This window comes from Thalassophryne amazonica, chromosome 20, assembly GCF_902500255.1.
Source record: "Thalassophryne amazonica chromosome 20, fThaAma1.1, whole genome shotgun sequence".
Taxonomy (NCBI): domain Eukaryota; kingdom Metazoa; phylum Chordata; class Actinopteri; order Batrachoidiformes; family Batrachoididae; genus Thalassophryne; species Thalassophryne amazonica.
This window is the reverse complement of record NC_047122.1, coordinates 2532697-2556035: the sequence shown is the minus strand read 5'-3', so window position 1 is coordinate 2556035 and position 23339 is coordinate 2532697. Positions and strand designations below refer to the sequence as shown.

The 23339-nt window shown below is 40.5% G+C and overlaps 1 protein-coding gene across 1 annotated transcript; it reads right to left on the bottom strand.

The window, feature by feature from the left end:
• Positions 1-5992: 5992 nt before the first annotated feature.
• Positions 5993-23226, bottom strand: oxsm (3-oxoacyl-ACP synthase, mitochondrial). Its single transcript, XM_034161240.1, has 3 exons — positions 23081-23226; positions 21275-23017; positions 5993-7428 (listed from the first exon to the last, which is right to left on the bottom strand). The coding sequence occupies exons 2-3, from the start codon at positions 22267-22269 to the stop codon at positions 7005-7007; spliced, it is 1419 nt and encodes a 472-aa protein (XP_034017131.1). The 5' UTR covers positions 22270-23017; positions 23081-23226; the 3' UTR covers positions 5993-7004.
• Between the last annotated feature and the right edge of the window lie 113 nt (positions 23227-23339).

The window sequence follows — 23339 nt, the reverse complement described above, 5'->3', positions numbered from 1 at the left end:
GGGTGTACACACACCCACACTTGACTGTCTTTGTTCTCGCCAGCAGTACCAGATCCGACAGTCGGGGACGGTGATCACCTGGGAATTCGGGACTTGGCGGCTCCAGTATTCACCAGGTTCGGTGGCGGCGGAAATCGTGTGGTTCCGGCTCTTCTCAGGACAGACGTCTTCTATCCTCGAGCCTGCCCACACGTCACCTTTGTGGATTGACTGTTATCAGATTCTGAGATTGTCTGTATATTTGTTGTGCACCTTCACAACATTAAATTGTTACTTTTTGACTCATCTATTGACCGTTCATTTGCGCCCCCTGTTGTGGGTCCGTGTCACTACACTTTCACAACAACTTCTGTTTTTAATTATATATTTGAATTGTTTAATTTTTATTTATTCATTTTAATTTTTTTTTATGTTGAACTGTTCTATGTGAGGCGCCTTGAGAAAGATTTTGTTGTGATTTGGCGCTTTATAAGCCGATTAAATTGAAATTGAATTGAAATTGAACAACATTTTATTGAATCTTAAAGTAAATAAATATGAACTTGGTCACTGGATCCTTAAACTTTGGACATAATAAACTCTACATGTTGGATCCTTGTTCTCTGGACATAAATAGAAAAAAAAAAATAATAAAATCTGTAGTTTTTGACAAAAGCATTTCCTTTCAGACATTATTGGCATAAATGTCTTTAATTCATAAACAATACAGCACGTCTCATTTTGGGAGGAAAATAAAACGTTTTAGTGTATTGTAGTTTCTTGTCTGTATTACAACATTTGTAAGAGGTGTCATTTTATTTAAAGCTACAATTCGTTTTGAAGTTAATTCTGACCGGACTCTGTCTCAGCAAAGAGCCGCACAGCGTTTGGAGCTGTGCCAATGGAACGGAGGACGATTCTCATCTCTTGACTGCAACAAGACAAGAGTCCCAGTTAGTGACTTTAATCCACACAAAAGTGACTCGTGATATTTTAATGGCTTTGAGAGGAGTTAAGAAGCGGACTTGCCGTTTCTGAAAAGCAGCGAATCAAAGAACCAACGAACTAGTGGATCAAAGCATTGCTTCAATGGCTCACGCATCAAAGTGGAGTCACGCTGCAGAAACGGTTGATTACAGAGCTGCTGCAGACCAAACCCTGAATATCCGTAAGACTTTATTTGTACGTCCGTATGACTCTGAAACTCGGAAAAATCTGTATAATTTACAGACAATCCGTATAGGTTGACATGTATGTTTGTTATGTCTGAAATCACAGATTTTAGTGCCTACCAGTTACATGTTTTGTCGCAGACACCCAGCCATGAATGCCAGAGCTCTATTCTCTGCAGACAGAGAGGAGCTAACTACCAGAGACAAGGGAAGGGAGAAATTATTTTTAACACTGGAGTCATGCACAGGCATACAGTTTTGACTTATGGTTAAAATTTTAAACTAATTCTGGACAAGTTATTGAAATTAATGTCACGTTTGTTGTTTTACAAAGTGAAAATATCAGCTATATGTTTTAGTTTTAAAGTAATGCACTAATGCACTGCAAAGTGAGTTTTTCTGGCAAACTAGCTGAAATTTCACATCTTCTTTTGAAGAAAATCCTGTCTTGTTGTATCAGACAAAACTAAAAAACTAATAATAATAATAATAATTAAAAATCCACCCTCCCTCTTGACTTTTTTCTGATATCAAGGATGACAAACTGTTTTTTTTTAATGGGGCTTAATGTTAATGAGATACCTACTTGACCAAAGCAAAGGAGCAAATCCAGAGTCAAGTGGCATTACCAAATCTTTTTTAATAGTGTGCATATTCAACACAGTGCAGTTTAAAATAATAATAATAATAATTACAATGGGGTGGGGTAAACTCAAGTGAGTGTTGCCATGTCTGGAAAATGCAAATAAAACATAAAACTGAAGTGATCTTTACATTTACTTTGCCTTTTATTTCATTACTGAAGGTATGAACCCAATTTCATGTTTTTCTGGTCAACTTCAATTCATTTGTTCATAGTCATCCAATTCTTTGTTTCAGGCCTGAAACATAGTCCAAAAAACGTTGGGACACTAAAGCAGTTACTGCTTTGTAATGTTGTCATTCCTGCTCAGAACACTAAAATGTTTTAGCATTGAGGATACTAAGGAATGTTTTAAGGGTTTTTATTTTGTCCCATTTGTCCTGCAAACACAAACTCTTAAGGTGTGCAACAGTACACAGTCTTTGTTGTTGCAGTTTTCTTTTCAAACCTTTCTACAACCCCAATTCCAATGAAGTTGGGACGTTGTGTAAAATGTAAATAAATACAGAATACAATGATTTTCAAATTCTCTTCAACCTATATTCAATTGAATACACCACAAAGACAAGATATTTAATGTTCAAACTGATAAACTTTATTGTTTTTGTGCAAATATTTGCTCATTTTGAAATGGATGCCTGCAACATGTTTCAAAAAAAGCTGGGACAGTGGTATGTTTCCCACTGTGTTACATCACCTTTCCTTCTAACAACACTCAATAAGCATTTGGGAACTGAGGACACTAATTGTTGAAGCTTTGTAGGTGGAATTCTTTCTCATTCTTGCTTGATGTACGACTTCAGTTGTTCAACGGGGTCTCCGTTGTCGTATTTTGCACTTCATAATACGCCACACATTTTCAATGGGCCAAAATCAGGATATACTTTTCAGCATTGATGGTGCCATCACAGATGTGTAAATTGTCCATGCCATGGGCACTAACACACCCCCATACCATCACAGATGCTGGCTTTTGAACTTTGAGCTGGTAACAATCTGGATGGTCTTTTTCCTCTTTTGTCCAGATGACATGACGTACCATGATTTCCAAAAACAATGTGAAATGTGGACTCATCAGACCACAGCACACTTTTCCACTTTGCGCCTGTTCATTTCAAATGAGCTCGGGCCCAGAGAAGGCGGCGGCGTTTCTGGATGTTGTTGATGTATGCTTTTGTTTTACATGGTAGAGTTTTAACTTGCACTTGTAGATGTAGCGACGAACTGTGTTAACTGACAATGGTTTTGTGAAGTGTTCCTGAGCCCACGCGGTAAAATCCTTTACACAATGATGTTGGTTTTTAATGCAGTGCCGCCTGAGGGATCGAAGGTCACGGGCATTCAGTGATGGTTTTCGGCCTTGCCACTTACATGTAGAAAATTCTCCAGATTCTCTCAATCTTCTGATTATATTATGGACTGTAGATGATGGAATCCCTAAATTCCTTGCAATTAATTGAACGTTGAGAAACATTGTTCTTAAACTGTTGGGAGAATTTTCTTGGGAAATACTGCATTTTCACAAAGTGGTGATCCTCACCCCATCTTTGCTTGTGAATGGCTGAGCCTTTTGGGATGTTCCTTTTATACCCAGTCATGACACTCATAATTAGTGTCCTCAGTTCCAAAATGCTTACTGAGTGTTGTTAGAAGGAAAGCTGATGTAACACAGTGGTAAACATACCACTGTCCCAGCTTTTTGGAAACGTGTTGCAGGCATCCATTTCAAAATGAGCAAATATTTGCATAAAAACAATAAAGTTTATCAGTTTGAACATTAAATATCTTGTCTTTGCAGTGTATTCAATTGAATATAGGTTGAAGAGGATTTGAAAATCATTGTATTCTGTTTTAAATTTACATTTTACACAACGTCCCAACTTCACTGGAATTGGGGTTGTACTTTCTCTATTGGGGACAGGCAGGCCAGCATCTGTATCCTCCCCTGTGCAGTCATGCCTTTGGAATGTGTGCAGATATCACCAAACACAACATTCCTTCCTTAAAGAATGTCCATGGATGCAGAACCCTCCGCCATGAAGAATTCACATTGTTTCAAACCTACATTTGTGTACATTGTCATTTTATACCGTCTACTGTGTGCAAGCATTATGTTGAAGCCCATTCTGTGCCCGCTGGAAACTGTTTGGTGTACTGATGGGCAACAAGTAAAGAATTATTCACATCAGAGTTTCACTTTAATAGCTTGTTGTTGAAATAATCTTTCTGCAGGTGTAAATTTTCAGCCGACCCTCATGTACTAACAAATGAAGTTGATCACAAAAATACCTGAACTATCTTGGGTTCATGCTCTCTGCAATGAACCAGAAGTCAAGTAAATACCAGTCACTTCATTATTATAATTTGCATGTTCTATACTGTCCCTTTTTCTGATTTGGGCCGTATTTCCATTATAAAAAGTTATTTTTGAAAAAATGAACTTACCAAAACTGACTACAATAAAAGAGTCTTCCATTTAGAGCTGATATGTCTGTAATACTTTTCTCATTCATTGTCCTTTTTGTGAATCAAGAAAGCAACATTTTAGACTTGTGATTTAGCACCACCTGCTGGCGGGAGGCACAACACACAATCAGTTAATGTTAGAGATGGTTATTGACTGTCTTATTTGGATCCAATTTAATGCAGATATGAGAACTACAGCTAAAAGCTTTCTAGTTTTTAATAAGCTGCTGCAGCAGTTTTTTTAATCACACTGCATTTTTATCATCACTGCTTTTGTCACATTGTTTTATTAAAAAAGTGCACTGACATTTCAGGGTTCTATCTTATAATTATTACAAAATTTGTCACATAATGTTTCTTGTTAAATAGGACATCACGTTTGGGGAAGCAGAACAACAAAAATATGATAAGTGAGAGCGTTTGCACACAGGAAGAACAGATTTATGATTGACAGAAGTCAGTCATTTTCATGTCAAGACAAGTAACAGTAGAAAACCCAACAGATAATGCAACCCTTCGAAAACATGTACGCACTGTATGTTTTCATTTTTTGTACTATAACCTAAGAGGTTGTTGTTACTCGTGTTACTTTATCAAGTGTATTTAAACAGAAAGAACTGATTTGAAACTGGGTTGAAGTGCTGGAAGACAAAAAGACAAAAACCCAATAAAGTTTGTGTCAAATCTTCATAGAGGTAATTTTTTTAAAAAACTGTGGTCAACATTGTTTTCAGAATCTATGTCAATTACCCCTGAAGTAATGATCTTCAAAAATTCTATGTGTGACTGAAGGGCTGTGAGGTGGTTATAGAACAGGAGCTCATGTTGCCAAATCCACTTTGAGCCCCATCCATCAGCCACCCAGGCAGCCTGACCAGAAGAACCTGCAGCCAGGTGACACATGGGTGGGTCGTGCTCAGGGAAACGTATCATGTGGCACAGCTGGTGATTGGCACCTCATGGCACTACGCCTCATCTTGGTCTCCCTAAAGAACCTTTGTAATATCAGCATCCACACACCGGTGGTGGGCACAGTTCCGCTAATCCTCTAACCAATAATTAGCAAAGCTAACATTTTTATTAGCGGATTAGCTTTTCATCTAACTTTGAAAACAATCAGTGGGCCATTAGCTTCTGCTAAATTTAGTTCCGCTAACCTTTTTTTCTGCTGGCATAGTGAGTAAAGCTTAATGGTCGGAAACATCTGTAAGTGCATTACTTAAAAAATATGTGCAATATCATATTTTCACTTTGTAAAAATGACAGAGTTGCCATTAATTTCAATAAACTGTCCAGAATTAGTTGGTTTTAAATGAAACCATGAGTGAAAGGTGCTTTGCGCTTCGTGTTTCCTGCCCACTGTCTGAGTGGATGCATGTTCAAAGTACATGATGCTGTTTTTTTGTAGCGGCGGACCAGGTGCACAAAGACAGACGCTCTGGCTTTTTGCTTGATTTTAGTTTGTGATCTTCTTGGAACTTACTTGAAGCACTTTGTGGGCTTAGCCGACTGCGTACTGAGTCGATTCCAAAAGTTAGTTATTAGCTGTAACTTTCGCTAATTTTTTTAGCGGTTTACCGTTATAAAAGTTAACGTTTCAGTTAGCAGATTAGTGGTTATCAAAGCTAACTTTCTGGTTAGCTGTGCCCATCACTGCCACACACACACACACACACACACACACACACACACACACACACACACACACACACACACACACACACACACACACACACACACACACACACACACACACACACACACACACACACACACACACACACACACACACCTATCCAGTGACCTCATGATTCCATAAACTGTTGTTAGGGAGCACAAACCAGGAGAAAAAGCCCCGCCCCCTGACTCTACAGGTACCAATCACCTTTGCTCATGAGATAGTTGTAAAAGTGAGACTGAGCAGAACTTGGCTCCGTCCCAGATTCTGAAGTGTGTTCAAGTGAAGCGTGTGAGGGTTTAGGGCCGTCCTGTTGTCAGAGAGTCAGGTGCACCAATGGCACCCAGTTTCAGCCCCTTGCCCACTTTTTGTAAATATGCATTTCTGCACACACGAGGTTACCAGGGGAAACCAGGAAGTAACAACCATTACTGCATACCAATGACAAACCACAACCCTTCAAAAAATGTACAGGTGTCACGACATTTACAAAAAAAGTCACAAGTGTTAAAAACACATGAAATCAGAGGAACATTAGCATATTCTGATTGATCCTAACTGATTGATAAACAGTTTGTTCATCAATCAGTTATTTAAATTCTTGCTTGTTGATGCTATTCTGGAAAAAAGCTTTATTACTGGATAATTAGTTCTCATCCACTCTGTAAGAACAGAGGCAGGAACGTGTTCAAATCAGGCAATCGCATCTTCGAATGCACTGTAACAAAACAAACCAATCCAAAGAAACAGGTGTCAAAGCCACAATCAATTCAATCCACTTGGGATTATATTTTTAAAGTGAAAATACGGTGTTGAGGTAACGTGACGTATCGCCCATTCTGATTGATACTGTGAACGTGTGATTTTTATGTGTGATGACATGATGTAGGCACCTGCAATGGTGGATTTGAGAAGGTGTACCTGTTGGAAACTGTGCCTGTTACCAACCAACAGGTACAATTGTTTCATATAATCCAGCATCAAATAAATTCAGGAAAATTCCACAAATGTAGTACTGGTCAAATCAAATGCCACAAATATAATTTAATGTAATGTTCAGCCTTGTTCACTGATCCACTGCATGGTCACAAACACTGGCCAGACACAGCGAGGCGTTGGTACCACCAAATCCAAACGAGTTGGTGAGGGCGACTCGCCGGCTCCGAGTCTGCCACTGCTGCGCTGTGCAGGGAACATAATTCAGGTCAAAGTCCGTCTCCGTGCGGTCCAGGTTGAGAGTCGGGGGAAGGATGCCGTGGTAACAGGTCAGTGCAGTGAACGCAGCCTCCAGAGCCCCCGCGGCCCCCAGCAGATGTCCCGTGGCTCCCTTGGTGGAGGAGACAGCCAGGCTCTGGACGTGTTCCCTGAAGAGCCTCTTGATGGCCGCATTTTCAGCTGCATCCCCCAGAGGCGTGGATGTGGCATGGGCATTGATGTAGGTGACGTCTGCAGGTAACACCCGCGCATCTCTGAGGGCTGCTGACATGCACCTGCACAGACGGCACTCATTCAAATCTGCCAAGATCTGATGTCAACAGAAACAATTTACCCTTTCAGGGTTTTACACATTTTCTTTGTTTTATCACAACAAAATCCAAAGTTACAGGCTTTTTTTTATGTCACGTGATCAAAATTAAGGTCCAACTCTGTCTATGTGAGTCTGTGTGGTATAAAACTCAAAAACCACAGTTAGTCTGGGTTTTTTTAAGGAAACGTAAAATTACGTGAAGACGTGCAGTAAGAAGAAAGTGCAACTGCTTTTTAAAGCATAAATTCCACTGCTCATATTGGAGGCACTCGGCCCGTGCCAAGCTAGCACCAAGACAACTCAACATATTATATAAAGACTGTAACACAGTGACAGTATTCAGCAATTATAGACCGTAATTTCATTAAATAAACCTAAAATAGTTAGCTATATTTTTTGGGGAGATTTTATATGCTTTATTAAGTTAATAAATATATATTTTAAGTTTTCATTTTCAGGAATTTCAGCTAAGATGATTTATCCAAGGGAATTACACTAGAAAAATACAAATCAAAATGAATAATTGCACAAGTACTCACTCACTTTACTACTTCTACTACTACTACTTTTACTAATTGACCACAAATGTCACGTACTTGAATACACCTTGGGAGATGAATGGCGGATTACTGTAAATCTGTGTAAAAATGGTAAATGGACTACATTCCTGTAGTAGCATTCCTTTACAATGATGCCTCACATTCACCTACACCAATGTCAGGGTGCTACCATGCAAGGCTCTACTGCACACCAGGAATAAGTGTGGGGATTATGGACCTTGCTCTTCGTGATTTCCTGGTCTGATGGAGATTTGAACTGAGGATCCGATGGTTTTAAGACCACCATTTTAACCTCTAGACCATCACCTCCCACCTGTCCACAGATCCTGAACTGGTCTCCTTGGTGTCAGGGAGAACAGTGAAGGATGCCACCAACAAGCCAATAACAGTTACAACCTCCAAGCGCTGATGCTGTATCCCAATCTTGATCCAGGATATTTTGCAAAACTACACAGTCTGAATCTGCACTAACCCTCTCAGGTGCAGTCAGGGCTTGCATTGATTCCACAAAGAACACAGCATCATCCAAACCATTCCTTGCTGACAAAGACACTGAGGCTGATGACCTTCTCAAGCCTACCCAACACCCAGCCTGTGTAAACACTGAACACAATTTTCTGAAATTTAATCCAGATTAAAGACTGATCTGTTCTTTCCACTTTATAACCAACAGACGTAGCTGTAATGAATCACTGTGTTTCCCTCTAAATTTAATTCTTGCCATTACTGATGGACAAAGACTCCGTATCATCATATCCAAACTGTGGGGAATGTTAGCAAAGCGTAGGACTGGTGAACAGGTTAGAATTTTGTTTGTTAGTTTGCTGTTGTAAGGTGGTGTTACTGTGAACTCTTGTTTCTGGCTGACTGATTTCTGCGTTCTTCTCTGTCCGAGGTCAAGTCGCTGATGAAGAGGTGGACAATCAGTGAGAGAGGCCTGAGTGCAGTTGCGTACTTTGGAGCATCATGGATTCTTCTGTCCATCCATATGATGCTCTGAGATCCTTCCAGACTGGGACATTAAGAGATATGGAGAACTGTGGAAATCCTGAGTGTGCTGAGGACATCTCGAAGCATCCTATGGACAAATTCTGGAGAATGTTCCTTCTGTGACAAATATGGCTTTGATGATTGACTCAACAGTTTTAGTGCACCTACTGAGACTCTGCTCTTCATGAAGTAAAAAAAAAAAAAAGCTATTATTTCAAACAGATGATGTCACCAGGTGACTGTAATCATGATTTGGCCGAAAAGCAGTTTACACGAAAGGCTGAATCATTGAGCAGCAAAGACGAGCAGAGCATCTACAGTTGGTCAACAAACATGAGAATTTCATTGAAATGTTTAAAAACAATGTTCCCCAAAGACAGATTGAAAAGGATTTGCATATTTCTTCCTCTACAGTGCAAAATATCATTTACAATTCACGGAATCTAGAGGAATTTCAGTGCACGAAGGGCAACAGTGCAAGTCTAAGATGAACACTTGTGATGTCCAATCCCTCAGACAGCACTGCATCAACAACTGTCATTCATCAATAGCTGATATAAGCACATGGGCAAGGGATTACTTTGTGAAACATTTGTCAAGCACTACAATACGGAATTACATTCACAAATTGCACTTAAAAACTGAACACAAAAGGAGCCTAGTATGTTAACCTTGTCCAGAAGCTTTCTTGACTTCTTACAGCTCAGAAGCATCTGGTTTGGACCATCATACAATGGAAACATATATTGTGGTCAAACGAATCAGTATTCCCATTCTTTTTGGAAGAAATCAAATCAAATCAAATCAATTTTATTTATATAGCGCTAAATCACAACAAACAGTTGCCCCAAGGCGCTTTATATTGTAAGGCAAGGCCATACAATAATTACGTAAAAACCCCAATGGTCAAAACGACCCCCTGTGAGCAAGCACTTGGCTACAGTGGGAAGGAAAAACTCCCTTTTAACAGGAAGAAACCTCCAGCAGAACCAGGCTCAGGGAGGGGCAGTCTTCTGCTGGGACTGGTTGGGGCTGAGGGAGAGAACCAGGAAAAAGACATGCTGTGGAGGGGAGCAGAGATCGATCACTAATGATTAAATGCAGAGTGGTGCATACAGAGCAAAAAGAGAAAGAAACACTCAGTGCATCATGGGAACCCCCCAGCAGTCTACGTCTATAGCAGCATAACTAAGGGATGGTTCAGGGTCACCTGATCCAGCCCTAACTATAAGCTTTAGCAAAAAGGAAAGTTTTAAGCCTAATCTTAAAAGTAGAGAGGGTGTCTTTCTCCCTGATCTGAATTGGGAGCTGGTTCCACAGGAGAGGAGCCTGAAAGCTGAAGGCTCTGCCTCCCATTCTACTCTTACAAACCCTAGGAACTACAAGTAAGCCTGCAGTCTGAGAGCGAAGTGCTCTATTGGGGTGATATGGTACTATAAGGTCCCTAAGATAAGATGGGACCTGATTATTCAAAACCTTATAAGTAAGAAGAAGAATTTTAAATTATATTCTAGAATTAACAGGAAGCCAATGAAGAGAGGCCAATATGGGTGAGATATGCTCTCTCCTTCTAGTCCCTGTCAGTACTCTAGCTGCAGAATTTTGAATCAACTGAAGGCTTTTCAGGGAACTTTTAGGACAACCTGATAATAATGAATTACAATAGTCCAGCCTAGAGGAAATAAATGCATGAATTAGTTTTTCAGCATCACTCTGAGACAAGACCTTTCTGATTTTAGAGATATTGCGTAAATGCAAAAAAGCAGTCCTACATATTTGTTTAATATGCGCTTTGAATGACATATCCTGATCAAAAATGACTCCAAGATTTCTCACAGTATTACTAGAGGTCAGGGTAATGCCATCCAGAGTAAGGATCTGGTTAGACACCATGTTTCTAAGATTTGTGGGGCCAAGTACAATAACTTCAGTTTTATCTGAATTTAAAAGCAGGAAATTAGAGGTCATCCATGTCTTTATGTCTGTAAGACAATCCTGCAGTTTAGCTAATTGGTGTGTGTCCTCTGGCTTCATGGATAGATAAAGCTGGGTATCATCTGCGTAACAATGAAAATTTAAGCAATGCCATCTAATAATACTGCCTAAGGGAAACGTATAAAGTGAATAAAATTGGTCCTAGCACAGAACCTTGTGGAACTCCATAATTAACCTTAGTCTGTGAAGAAGATTCCCCATTTACATGAACAAATTGTAATCTATTAGATAAATATGATTCAAACCACCGCAGCACAGTGCCTTTAATACCTATGACATGCTCTAATCTCTGTAATAAAATTTTATGGTCAACAGTATCAAAAGCAGCACTGAGGTCTAACAGAACAAGCACAGAAATGAGTCCACTGTCTGAGGCCATAAGAAGATCATTTGTAACCTTCACTAATGCTGTTTCTGTACTATGATGAATTCGAAACCCTGACTGAAACTCTTCAAATAGACCATTCCTCTGCAGATGATCAGTTAGCTGTTTTACAACTACCCTTTCAAGACTTTTTGAGAGAAAAGGAAGGTTGGAGATTGGCCTATAATTAGCTAAGATAGCTGGGTCAAGTGATGGCTTTTTAAGTAATGGTTTAATTACTGCCACCTTAAAAGCCTGTGGTAAATAGCCAACTAATAAAGATAGATTGATCATATTTAAGATCAAAGCATTAATTAATGGTAGGGCTTCCTTGAGCAGCCTGGTAGGAATGGGGTCTAATAAACATGTTGATGGTTTGGAGGAAGTAACTAATGAAAATAACTCAGACAGAACAATTGGAGAAAAAGAGTCTAACCAAATACCAGCATCACTGAAAGCAGCCAAAGATAACGATACGTCTTTGGGATGGTTATGAGTAATTTTTTCTCTAATAGTTAAAATTTTATTAGCAAAGAAAGTCATGAAGTCATTACTAGTTAAAGTTAAAGGAATACTTGGCTCAATAGAGCTCTGACTCTTGAGCAACAGACTCTTTTTCCAGGCTAAGTGAAGATCTTCTAAATTAGTGAGACGCCATTTCCTCTCCACCTTACGGGTTATCTGCTTTAAGCTGCGAGTTTGTGAGTTATACCACGGAGTCAGGCACTTCTGATTTAAGGCTCTCTTTTGCAGAGGAGCTACAGCATCCAAAGTTGTCTTCAATGAGGATGTAAAACTATTGACAAGATACTCTATCTCACTTACAGAGTTTAGGTAGCTACTCTGCCCTGTGTTGGTATATGGCATTAGAGAACATAAAGAAGGAATCATATCCTTAAACCTAGTTACAGCGCTTTCTGAAAGACTTCTAGTGTAATGAAACTTATTCCCCACTGCTGGGTAGTCCATCAGAGTAAATGTAAATGTTATTAAGAAATGATCAGACAGAAGGGAGTTTTCAGGGAATACTGTTAAGTCTTCAATTTCCATACCATAAGTCAGAACAAGATCTAAGATATGATTAAAGTGGTGGGTGGACTCATTTACATTTTGAGCAAAGCCAATTGAGTCTAATAATAGATTAAATGCAGTGTTGAGGCTGTCATTCTCAGCATCTGTGTGGATGTTAAAATCGCCCACTATAATTATCTTATCTGAGCCAAGCACTAAGTCAGACAAAAGGTCTGAAAATTCACAGAGAAACTCACAGTAACGACCAGGTGGACGATAGATAATAACAAATAAAACTGGTTTTTGGGACTTCCAATTTGGATGGACAAGGCTAAGAGTCAAGCTTTCAAATGAATTAAAGCTCTGCCTGGGTTTTTGATTAATTAATAAGCTGGAGTGGAAGATTGCTGCTAATCCTCCCCCTCGGCCCGTGCTACGAGCATTCTGACAGTTAGTGTGACTCGTGGGTGTTGACTCATTTAAACTAACATATTCATCCTGCTGTAACCAGGTTTCTGTAAGGCAGAATAAATCAATATGTTGATCAATTATTATATAATTTACTAACAGGGACTTAGAAGAGAGAGATCTAATGTTTAATAGACCACATTTAACTGTTTTAGTCTGTGGTGCAGTTGAAGGTGCTATATTATTTTTTCTTTTTGAATTTTTATGCTTAAATAGATTTTTACTGGTTGTTGGTGGTCTGGGTCTCTATGGGGATGGGGTAATGAGGGGATGGCAGGGGGAGAGAAGCTGCAGAGAGGTGTGTAAGACTACAACTCTGCTTCCTGGTCCCAACCCTGGATAGTCACGGTTTGGAGGATTTAAGAAAATTGGCCAGATTTCTAGAAATGAGAGCTGCTCCATCCAAAGTGGGATGGATGCCGTCTCTCCTAACAAGACCAGGTTTTCCCCAGAAGCTTTGCCAATTATCTATGAAGCCCACCTCATTTTTTGGACACCACTCAGACAGCCAGCAATTCAAGGAGAACATGCGGCTAAACATGTCACTCCCGGTCTGATTGGGGAGGGACCCAGAGAAAACTACAGAGTCCGACATTGTTTTTGCAAAGTTACACACCGATTTAATGTTAATTTTAGTGACCTCCGATTGGCGTAACCGGGTGTCATTACTGCCGACGTGAATTACAATCTTACCAAATTTACGCTTAGCCTTAGCCAGCAGTTTCAAATTTCCTTCAATGTCGCCTGCTCTGGCCCCCGGAAGACAATTGACTATGGTTGCTGGTGTCGCTAACTTCACATTTCTCAAAACAGAGTCGCCAATAACCAGAGTTTGATCCTCGGCGGGTGTGTCGTCGAGTGGGGAAAAACGGTTAGAAATGTGAACAGGTTGGCGGTGTACACGGGGCTTCTGTTTAGGGCTATGCTTCCTCCTCACAGTCACCCAGTCGGCCTGCTTTCCCGGCTGCTCGGGATCTGCCGGAGGGGAACTAACGGCGGCTAAGCTACCTTGGTCCGCACCGACTACAGGTGCCTGGCTAGCTGTAGGATTTTCCAAGGTGCGGAGCCGAGTCTCCAATTCGCCCAGCCTGGCCTCCAAAGCTACGAATAAGCTACACTTATTACAAGTACCATTACTGCTAAAGGAGGCCGAGGAATAACTAAACATTTCACACCCAGAGCAGAAAAGTGCGGGAGAGACAGGAGAAGCCGCCATGCTAAACCGGCTAAGAGCTAGTAGCTACACTAAGCTAGCGGATTCCTAAAAACACACGAAGTGAATAATGTGTAAATAATTTAGAGGTGATTCAGCATAGGGAGTGCTTTAGTTAAAGCACGTGAAGATTACACTGTGAAACAAATCATTATCTAGTTAACTAGATCAATCTAACTGCGCAGATTAAACAGCTAACAGATACAGCAAAACACTGCTGTGCTCCGGAACAGGAAGTGATACAATACCGCAGTGAGAGCCCTGAGAAATGGATGCCATGTGCTCCAGAGATGAAAAGGACCATCCAGACTGTTAACAACAACAAGTCCAAAAGCCAGGGTCTGTCATAGCATGGGGTTTGCTTCTTCCAGATGTCAGAACTCCTCAACCTGCCTCTGACGGGGAGTTCCATCATCCTCACCCTGACAGTTGCATTGGAGTTGGTGGTTCCTGGAGAGGATAAAATATTGTTATTTACCATAATTCTCTACCTCATTATTGCAAACAAGTTAGCTTCTCATTATGCAAGTGAATACTGAAATACGGTAGTTTTTTGTTTTTCTTTTGATCCCATTTGTTCGAGGCACCACAGCGGATCCAGCACAAAGTCGCATTGAGATATGGCACGAGTTTTATGCCAGATGCCCTTCCTGACTGAACTCCAGGTTTACCTGGCGAAACAGACACAGCCACTGGTTTTCCAAAGAGGTCCTTCATCCAAGTACTAACAAGGACCCACTTTGCTTAGCGTCTGAGATGTGACAGGATAAGGCTTACACAGAGCAGACTGGAGTGAATGCTATAATATGATTAAAAAAATATAATTGGCCTCTTTTTTCTTCAAAAAATACCCAGATAGTGAATCATTTGATAGATTCCTGGAACAAACACTTCCTTGTCTCTGCTCAGTGCTGTCACAACCTGCTTTATCAACTCCTTATGTAGCCTGGAATTTGCAGTACGATTTCTCTGAATGATATTCAGAGTGCCCAAAGTGCAACTCCAATGCAACTGTCAGGGTGAGGATGATGGAACTCCCCCTCAGAGGCAGGTTGAGGAGTTCTGACATCTGGAAGAAGCAAACCCCATGCTATGACAGACCCTGGCTTTTGGACTTGTTGTTGTTAACAGTCTGGATGGTCCTTTTCATCTCTGGAGCACATGGCATCCATTTCTTCCAAAAAGAATGGGAATACTGATTCGTTTGACCACAATATGTTTCCATTGTGTGATGGTCCAAACCAGATGCTTCTGAGCTGTAAGAAGTCAAGAAAGCTTCTGGACAAGGTTAACATACTAGGCTCCTTTTGTGTTCAGTTTTTAAGTGCAATTTGTGAATGTAATTCCGTATTGTAGTGCTTGACAAATGTTTCACAAAGTAATCCCTTGCCCATATGCTTATATCAGCTATTGATGAATGACAGTTGTTGATGCAGTGCTGTCTGAGGGATTGGACATCACAAGTGTTCATCTTAGACTTGCACTGCTGCCCTTCGTGCACTGAAATTCCTCTAGATTCCGTGAATTGTAAATGATATTTTGCACTGTAGAGGAAGAAATATGCAAATCCCTTTCAATCTGTCTTTGGGGAACATTGTTTTTTAAACATTTCAATGAAATTCTCATGTTTGTTGACCAACTGTAGATGCTCTGCTCGTCTTTGCTGCTCAATGATTCAGCCTTTCGTGTAAACTGCTTTTCGGCCAAATCATGATTACAGTCACCTGGTGACATCATCTGTTTGAAATAATAGCTTTTTTTTTTTTTTACTTCATGAAGAGCAGAGTCTCAGTAGGTGCACTAAAACTGTTGAGTCAATCATCAAAGCCATATTTGTCACAGAAGGAACATTCTCCAGAATTTGTCCATAGGATGCTTCGAGATGTCCTCAGCACACTCAGGATTTCCACAGTTCTCCATATCTCTTAATGTCCCAGTCTGGAAGGATCTCAGAGCATCATATGGATGGACAGAAGAATCCATGATGCTCCAAAGTACGCAACTGCACTCAGGCCTCTCTCACTGATTGTCCACCTCTTCATCAGCGACTTGACCTCGGACAGAGAAGAACGCAGAAATCAGTCAGCCAGAAACAAGAGTTCACAGTAACACCACCTTACAACAGCAAACTAACAAACAAAATTCTAACCTGTTCACCAGTCCTACGCTTTGCTAACATTCCCCACAGTTTGGATATGATGATACGGAGTCTTTGTCCATCAGTAATGGCAAGAATTAAATTTAGAGGGAAACACAGTGATTCATTACAGCTACGTCTGTTGGTTATAAAGTGGAAAGAACAGATCAGTCTTTAATCTGGATTAAATTTCAGAAAATTGTGTTCAGGGTTTACACAGATATGTGTATTCTATCCCTTCTTTAGTACAGCTCATTGAAATTTTGTAATTTTTTGCAAGAATGGACAAACTGCCATTTTTGTGATGCTACAGAATGAAAAAGTAGCTCTGTATCCCATTTTTGAAATTTACTGCTGTATCTGGGGTGCCCAAATAGGGTGTACTCCAATTTGGGCATTTTCAGCATTTTTAGCTGAGATAATGCCTTTTAAAAATGAAAAAAAAAAGCTCAAAATGTGTTCACGAGTGAAAAATAGGATTGTGGGTACCCTTATTTTAAAAAGTATATCTAAAAAACTACTAGGAATTAAGCAGAAATATTTTGCATGTGTTCATCAGACATATGTAGGTACTTGCAAAAAAAAAAAAAAAACAATCATGAGAATCCGAGTCAGTGACCTGGGAATGACCCATAATTGTTATTATTGTACAACCAATGCTTTCTGTCTTCTTTAGTAAATGATATAATAATTGATCAACATATTGTTTATTCTTCCTTACAGAAACCTGGTTACAGCAGGATGAATATGTTAGTTTAAATGAGTCAACACCCCCGAGTCACACTAACTGTCAGAATGCTCGTAGCACGGGCCGAGGCGGAGGATTAGCAGCAATCTTCCACTCCAGCTTATTAATTAATCAAAAACCCAGACAGAGCTTTAATTCATTTGAAAGCTTGACTCTGTGAGTTTCTCTGTGAATTTTCAGACCTTTTGTCTGACTTAGTGCTTAGCTCAGATAAGATAATTATAGTGGGCAATTTTAACATCCACACAGATGCTGAGAATGACAGCCTCAACACTGCATTTAATCTATTATTAGACTCAATTGGCTTCGCTCAAAATGTAAATGAGTCCACCCACCACTTTAACCATACTTTAGATCTTGTTCTGACTTATGGTATGGAAACTGAAGACTTAACAGTATTCCCTGAAAACCTCCTTCTGTCTGATCATTTCTTAATAACATTTACATTTACTTTAATGGACTACCCAGCAGTGGGGAATAAGTTTCATTACAGTAGAAGTCTTTCGGAAAGTGCTGTAATTAGGTTTAAGGATATGATTCCTTCTTTGTTATGTTCTCCAATGCCATATACCAACACAGTGCAGAGTAGCTACCTAAACTCTGTGAGTGAGATAGATTAACTCGTCAATAGTTTTACATCCTCATTGAAGACAACTTTGGATGCTGTAGCTCCTCTGAAAAAGAGCCTTAAATCAGAAGTGCCTGACTCCGTGGTATAACTCACAAACTCGCAGCTTAAAGCAGATAACCCGTAAGTTGGAGAGGAAATGGCGTCTCACTAATTTAGAAGATCTTCACTTAGCCTGGAAAAAGAGTCTGTTGCTCTATAAAAAAAGCCCTCTGTAAAGCTAGGACATCTTACTACTCATCACTAATTGAAGAAAATAAGAACAACCCCAGGTTTCTTTTCAGCACTGTAGACAGGCTGACAAAGTGTCAGAGCTCTTCCTTTAACTTTAACTAGTAATGACTTCATGACTTTCTTTGCTAATAAAATTTTAACTATTAGAGATAAAATTACTCATAACCATCTCAAAGACATATCGTTATCTTTGGCTGCTTTCAGTAATGCTGGTATTTGGTTAGACTCTTTCTCTCCGATTGTTCTGTCTGAGTTACTTTCATTAGTTACTTCCTCCAAACCATCAACATGTCTATTAGACCCCATTCCTACCAGGCTGCTCAAGGAAGCCCTACCATTAATTAATGCTTCGATCTTAAATATGATCAATCTATCTTTATTAGTTGGCTAAGTACCACAGGCTTTTAAGGTGGCAGTAATTAAACCATTACTTAAAAGTAGTGATGGGATGAACAACACTGGTGCGTCAACACTGTGCCGAGCACACAAGAGTGAAACCCCGTATCGGTGCGCGTATCGCTTTAAGAAAAAAATCATGTGACCGATACAGGAACTGTGTCGTTCGGCTGCGCCACGCCAAACTGTGTTTATAAGGAAACAAACTGTATCGACATGTTGCGGATTTGTTGGATGGAGTTTTGCTGGTGGATTTTTGCTTGCCCTCACCTTGCTCCACTGACTTCATGGCACGTTCAAAGACATTTCCCAAGTCTGGAATAATTTTGACCTTTTGACGCCAAATAAGATAAATCTTTTTCTCCTTTCGGCATTGTTTACTGTTATTTTTCCAATTAGATATGTTTGTACTCCTTTACAATACTGGAAGAATAACCAGAAAAATATACACACCTTTATCAACTCACACTGAAATGTTTATGCTCACCATCTTCATCTGTACCCTGTGAAAGAGTTTTTTCTAAGGAGGGGAACTGGTGTGTAAGAGGAGAAATCGCCTTGGAGGAAAGACACTTCAGAAACCTTTGTTCTTCGATAAAAATGTATAAATGAATCTATTTTCAGTCTTTTATTTCGAATGCTTTAACACTTAATTTAACAAATTTCCATACTCGTTACAAATTTTAACTCTGAATTTTATTACAGACAAATTTGCTATATTTTACAAACTAACTCAGTTTAGCATTTACACAAACAAGGTTTTAAGCAAATTTTAAACTCTTCTCATGAACAGCTTAACTTGACACACAAATTGAGCACATGAAATTATGCAATGATGAGATCATATTTTAAATAGAGGACTGGCGATTAACTATTTCACAGGCTGACGTTGTGTTTGCAGCACGGTAACTTTTCCATCTTATTTACCTGCAATGATTTTATAACTACTGCAGGGGTCACTATTGAGCGACCAACACAGTGTCAACACTGTGCCGACACAGTTTGTGTAGTGTGTCAATACACTCCTTGAGGTATCATCATCCCATCACTACTTAAAAGCCATCACTTGACCCAGCTATCTTAGCTAATTATAGGCCAATCTCCAACCTTCCTTTTCTCTCAAAAATTCTTGAAAGGGTAGTTGTAAAACAGCTAACTGATCATCTGCAGAGGAATGGTCTATTTGAAGAGTTTCAGTCAGGTTTTAGAATTCATCATAGTACAGAAACAGCATTAGTGAAGGTTACAAATGATCTTCTTATGGCCTCAGACAGTGGACTTATCTCTGTGCTTGTTCTGTTAGACCTCAGTGCTGCTTTTGATACTGTTGACCATAAAATTTTATTACAGAGATTAGAGCATGCCATAGGTATTAAAGGCACTGCGCTGCGGTGGTTTGAATCATATTTATCTAATAGATTACAATTTGTTCATGTAAATGGGGAGTGTTCTTCACGGACTAAGGTTAATTATGGAGTTCCACAAGGTTCTGTGCTAGGACCAATTTTATTCACTTTATACATGCTTCCCTTAGGCAGTATTATTAGAAAGCATTGCTTAAATTGTCATTGTTACGCAGATGATACCCAGCTTTATCTATCCATGAAGCCAGAGGACACACACCAATTAGCTAAACTGCAGGATTGTTTTACAGACATAAAGACATGGATGACCTCTAATTTCCTGCTTTTAAATTCAGATAAAACTGAAGTTATTGTACTTGGCCCCACAAATCTTAGAAACATGGTGTCTAACCAGATCCTTACTCTGGATGGCATTACCCTCTAGTAATACTCTGAGAAATCATGGAGTCATTTTTTATCAGGATATGTCCTTCAATGCACATATTAAGCAAATATGTAGGACTGCTTTTTTGCATTTGCGCAATATCTCTAAAATTAGAAAGGTCTTGTCTCAGAGTGATGCTGAAAAACTAATTCATGCATTTATTTCCTCAAGGCTGGACTACTGTAATTCATTATTATCAGGTTGTCTTAAAAGTTCCCTGGAAAGCCTTCAGTTAATTCAAAATGCTGCAGCTAGAGTACTGACAGGGACTAGAAGGAGAGAGCATATTTCACCCATATTGGCCTCTCTTCATTGGCTTCCTGTTAATTCCAGAATAGAATTTAAAATTCTTCTTCTTACTTATAAGGTTTTGAATAATCAGGTCCCATCTTATCTTAGGGACCTCATAGTACCATATCACCCCAATAGAGCGCTTCGCTCTCAGACTGCAGGCTTACTTGTAGTTCCTAGGGTTTGTAAGAGTAGAATGGGAGGCAGAGCCTTCAGCTTTCAGGCTCCTCTCCTGTGGAACCAGCTCTCAATTCGGATTAGGGAGACAGACACCCTCTCTACTTTTAAGATTAGGCTTAAAACTTTCCTTTTTGCTAAAGCTTATAGTTAGGGCTGGATCAGGTGACCCTGAACCATCCCTTAGTTATGCTGCTATAGACTTAGACTGCTGGGGGGTTCCCATGATGCACTGAGTGTTTCTTTCTCTTTTTGCTCTGTATGCACCACTCTGCATTTAATCATTAGTGACTGATCTCTGCTCCCCTCCACAGCATGTCTTTTTCCTGATTCTCTCCCCTCAGCCCCAACCAGTCCCAGCAGAAGACTGCCCCTCCCTGAGCCTCGTTGTGCTGGAGGTTTCTTCCTGTTAAAAGGGAGTTTTTCCTTCCCACTGTAGCCAAGTGCTTGCTCACAGGGGGTCATTTTGACCGTTGAGGTTTTTCTGTAATTATTGTATGGCTTTTGCCTTACAATATAAAGCGCCTTGGGGCAACTGTTTGTTGTGATTTGGCGCTATATAAATAAAATTGATTTGATTTGATATTTTAAATATGTCAGGACTGTAATAACCCTCAGCCTTGTAAATGCTATAAGGCTTAGAATGTATTGATATGTGGTACCAGAAAAAGCTCCCAAACCTGATCTGAACTTGACAGATGACTGCCTCTGTACCACACAGTCATGGGTTTTCTGTTAAGTACTTTCAACATGTTAAATAAACTGCACAAAACAAATTTTTGTAGAAAAAGACTGTCAAACTACTCGCCTGTATGCCCCATCTCCATCTTCAGTGGGTGCGGTGATGTGGCTGGCATCTCCTGACAGGCCATAGCCTAGGACCTCTGCGTAGATTCTGGCCCCTCGCTTCACTGCATGACCCAGCTCCTCCAGTACCAGAACTGCTGCACCCTCACCCATCACAAAGCCCTCTCTCTCTGGATGAAAGGGTCTTGAGGCCAGTTTGGGGTTATTGTTCCATTTGGTGGCAAGGGCACGTGCCCTTGCAAAGCCAGCTATCGACAGAGGACTCACACAGGATTCAGTTCCGCCTGTTACCATAGCAACTGCATCACCATGTGCAATGAACCTGGCAGCATCGCCGATTGCATGTGCACCTGTGGTGCATGCTGTGGACACAGCATGGTTGGGACCCTTCAGTTTGTGTTTAATACTAATATGACCTGCGGCCATGTTAACGAGGATGCGGGGCACAAAAAAAGGACTAACTTTGTTGTATCCCCGGTCTTGGAAAGAAATATAAGTACGAGCAATCTCTTCTAGCGACACCATGCCCATGCCAACAGCTACGCCTGTACTCATCTGTTCCTCTAAGGTTTTTGGGTACCACCTCGAGTCCTCCAGAGCCAGCTGAGCGGCTCCGAGGGCCATCACAGTGGCCAGGGACATACTGTTGATCTCTCCACGGGACACAAACCTCTCCTCCTTGAACTGACCGTCTTCGCTCCCTCGGGGCACCAGAGCTGCCACTTTACAGGGAACAGTCTTGTATTCCTCAGTGTCAAGAGCAACAATACCACTGTGGCCTCTGATCAGGTGGTCCCAGGGAAAGGCAGACCCTGTCCCCAGGGGACAGACTAAGCCTACGCCAGTAATTACAACCCTCCTCCTCCTGTGCTCTGCAGAACTACAACACCGGGAATCTTGGATTGGACAAATCCTGGGAGCCTTCTGGAGAAATGTCCTGAAAACCTGTGGTCTCAGGTGGACTTTGGTCCAACCGGACTGTGATAAAGTGGACATGCTGCTGCCTGTCACTGGCCTGCGTCTCTATAATAAGCTCAATCAGAAATAGCCAATTTTAATAACCACTAAAAACACATTCAAAACCTTCGTTTCCACAAATGATTTGAAATGTCAAGGTTTCAAAACAGTGGCCGTTTAAAATACTTATTCAATGTGTTCAACTGCCATCTACAGAATCAAATCTAACCATAACTCAACTGGCCTTAAACCCAATTAACCCTAACCTAAACCAACTAACCCTGAAGTTAAACCAACTAACCACAACCTAAACCCAGCTAACCCTAACCTAAACCTAGCTGACCCTGACGTTAAACCAAGTAACCACAATCTAAACCCAACTAACCACAACCTAAACCCAGCTAACCCTAACCTAAACCTAGCTGACCCTGACGTTAAACCAAGTAACCACAATCTAAACCCAACTAACCACAACCTAAACCCAGCTAACCCTAACCTAAACCTAGCTGACCCTGACGTTAAACCAACTAACCACAACCTAAACCAACTAACCACAACCTAAACCAACTAACCACAATCTAAACCCAACTAACCACAACCTAAACCCAGCTAACCCTAACCTAAACCTAGCTGACCCTGACGTTAAACCAACTAACCACAATCTAAACCCAACTAACCACAACCTAAACCCAGCTAACCCTAACCTAAACCTAGCTGACCCTGACGTTAAACCAACTAACCACAACCTAAACCAACTAACCACAACCTAAACCCAACTAACCACAACCTAAACCCAACTAACCACAACCTAAACCCAACTAACCACAACCTAAACCCAACTAACCACAACCTAAACCCAACTAACCCTGACCCTGAGCTTTGAGGGATGACGCCTCCGTCTCGCGATAACACCCGCGGTATCTTATTGAGTGCCGTATGTAAAAAATGCATACGGTACCGTAAATTTAAAGAACCTATTGTAAAAATATCAGCTACACAACAAGGTCCTCACTGAAAGTTGCTGAAAGAAGTTGCTGAACGTACGCAGTTCACAGCTAATTTTAGGTGACTACTCTGAATGCCAGCGTATTTAAACCCGTCAGGACGGG

Coding starts and splice junctions, on each gene's coding strand:
- oxsm (XM_034161240.1), bottom strand. CDS start 22,269: ATGTCCACTTTATCACAGTCCGGTTGGACCAAAGTCCACCTGAGACCA. Junction 7,429..21,274: donor GATGGAGATGGGGCATACAG/GCGAGTAGTTTG, acceptor CCGTCTGTGCAG/GTGCATGTCAGCAGCCCTCA.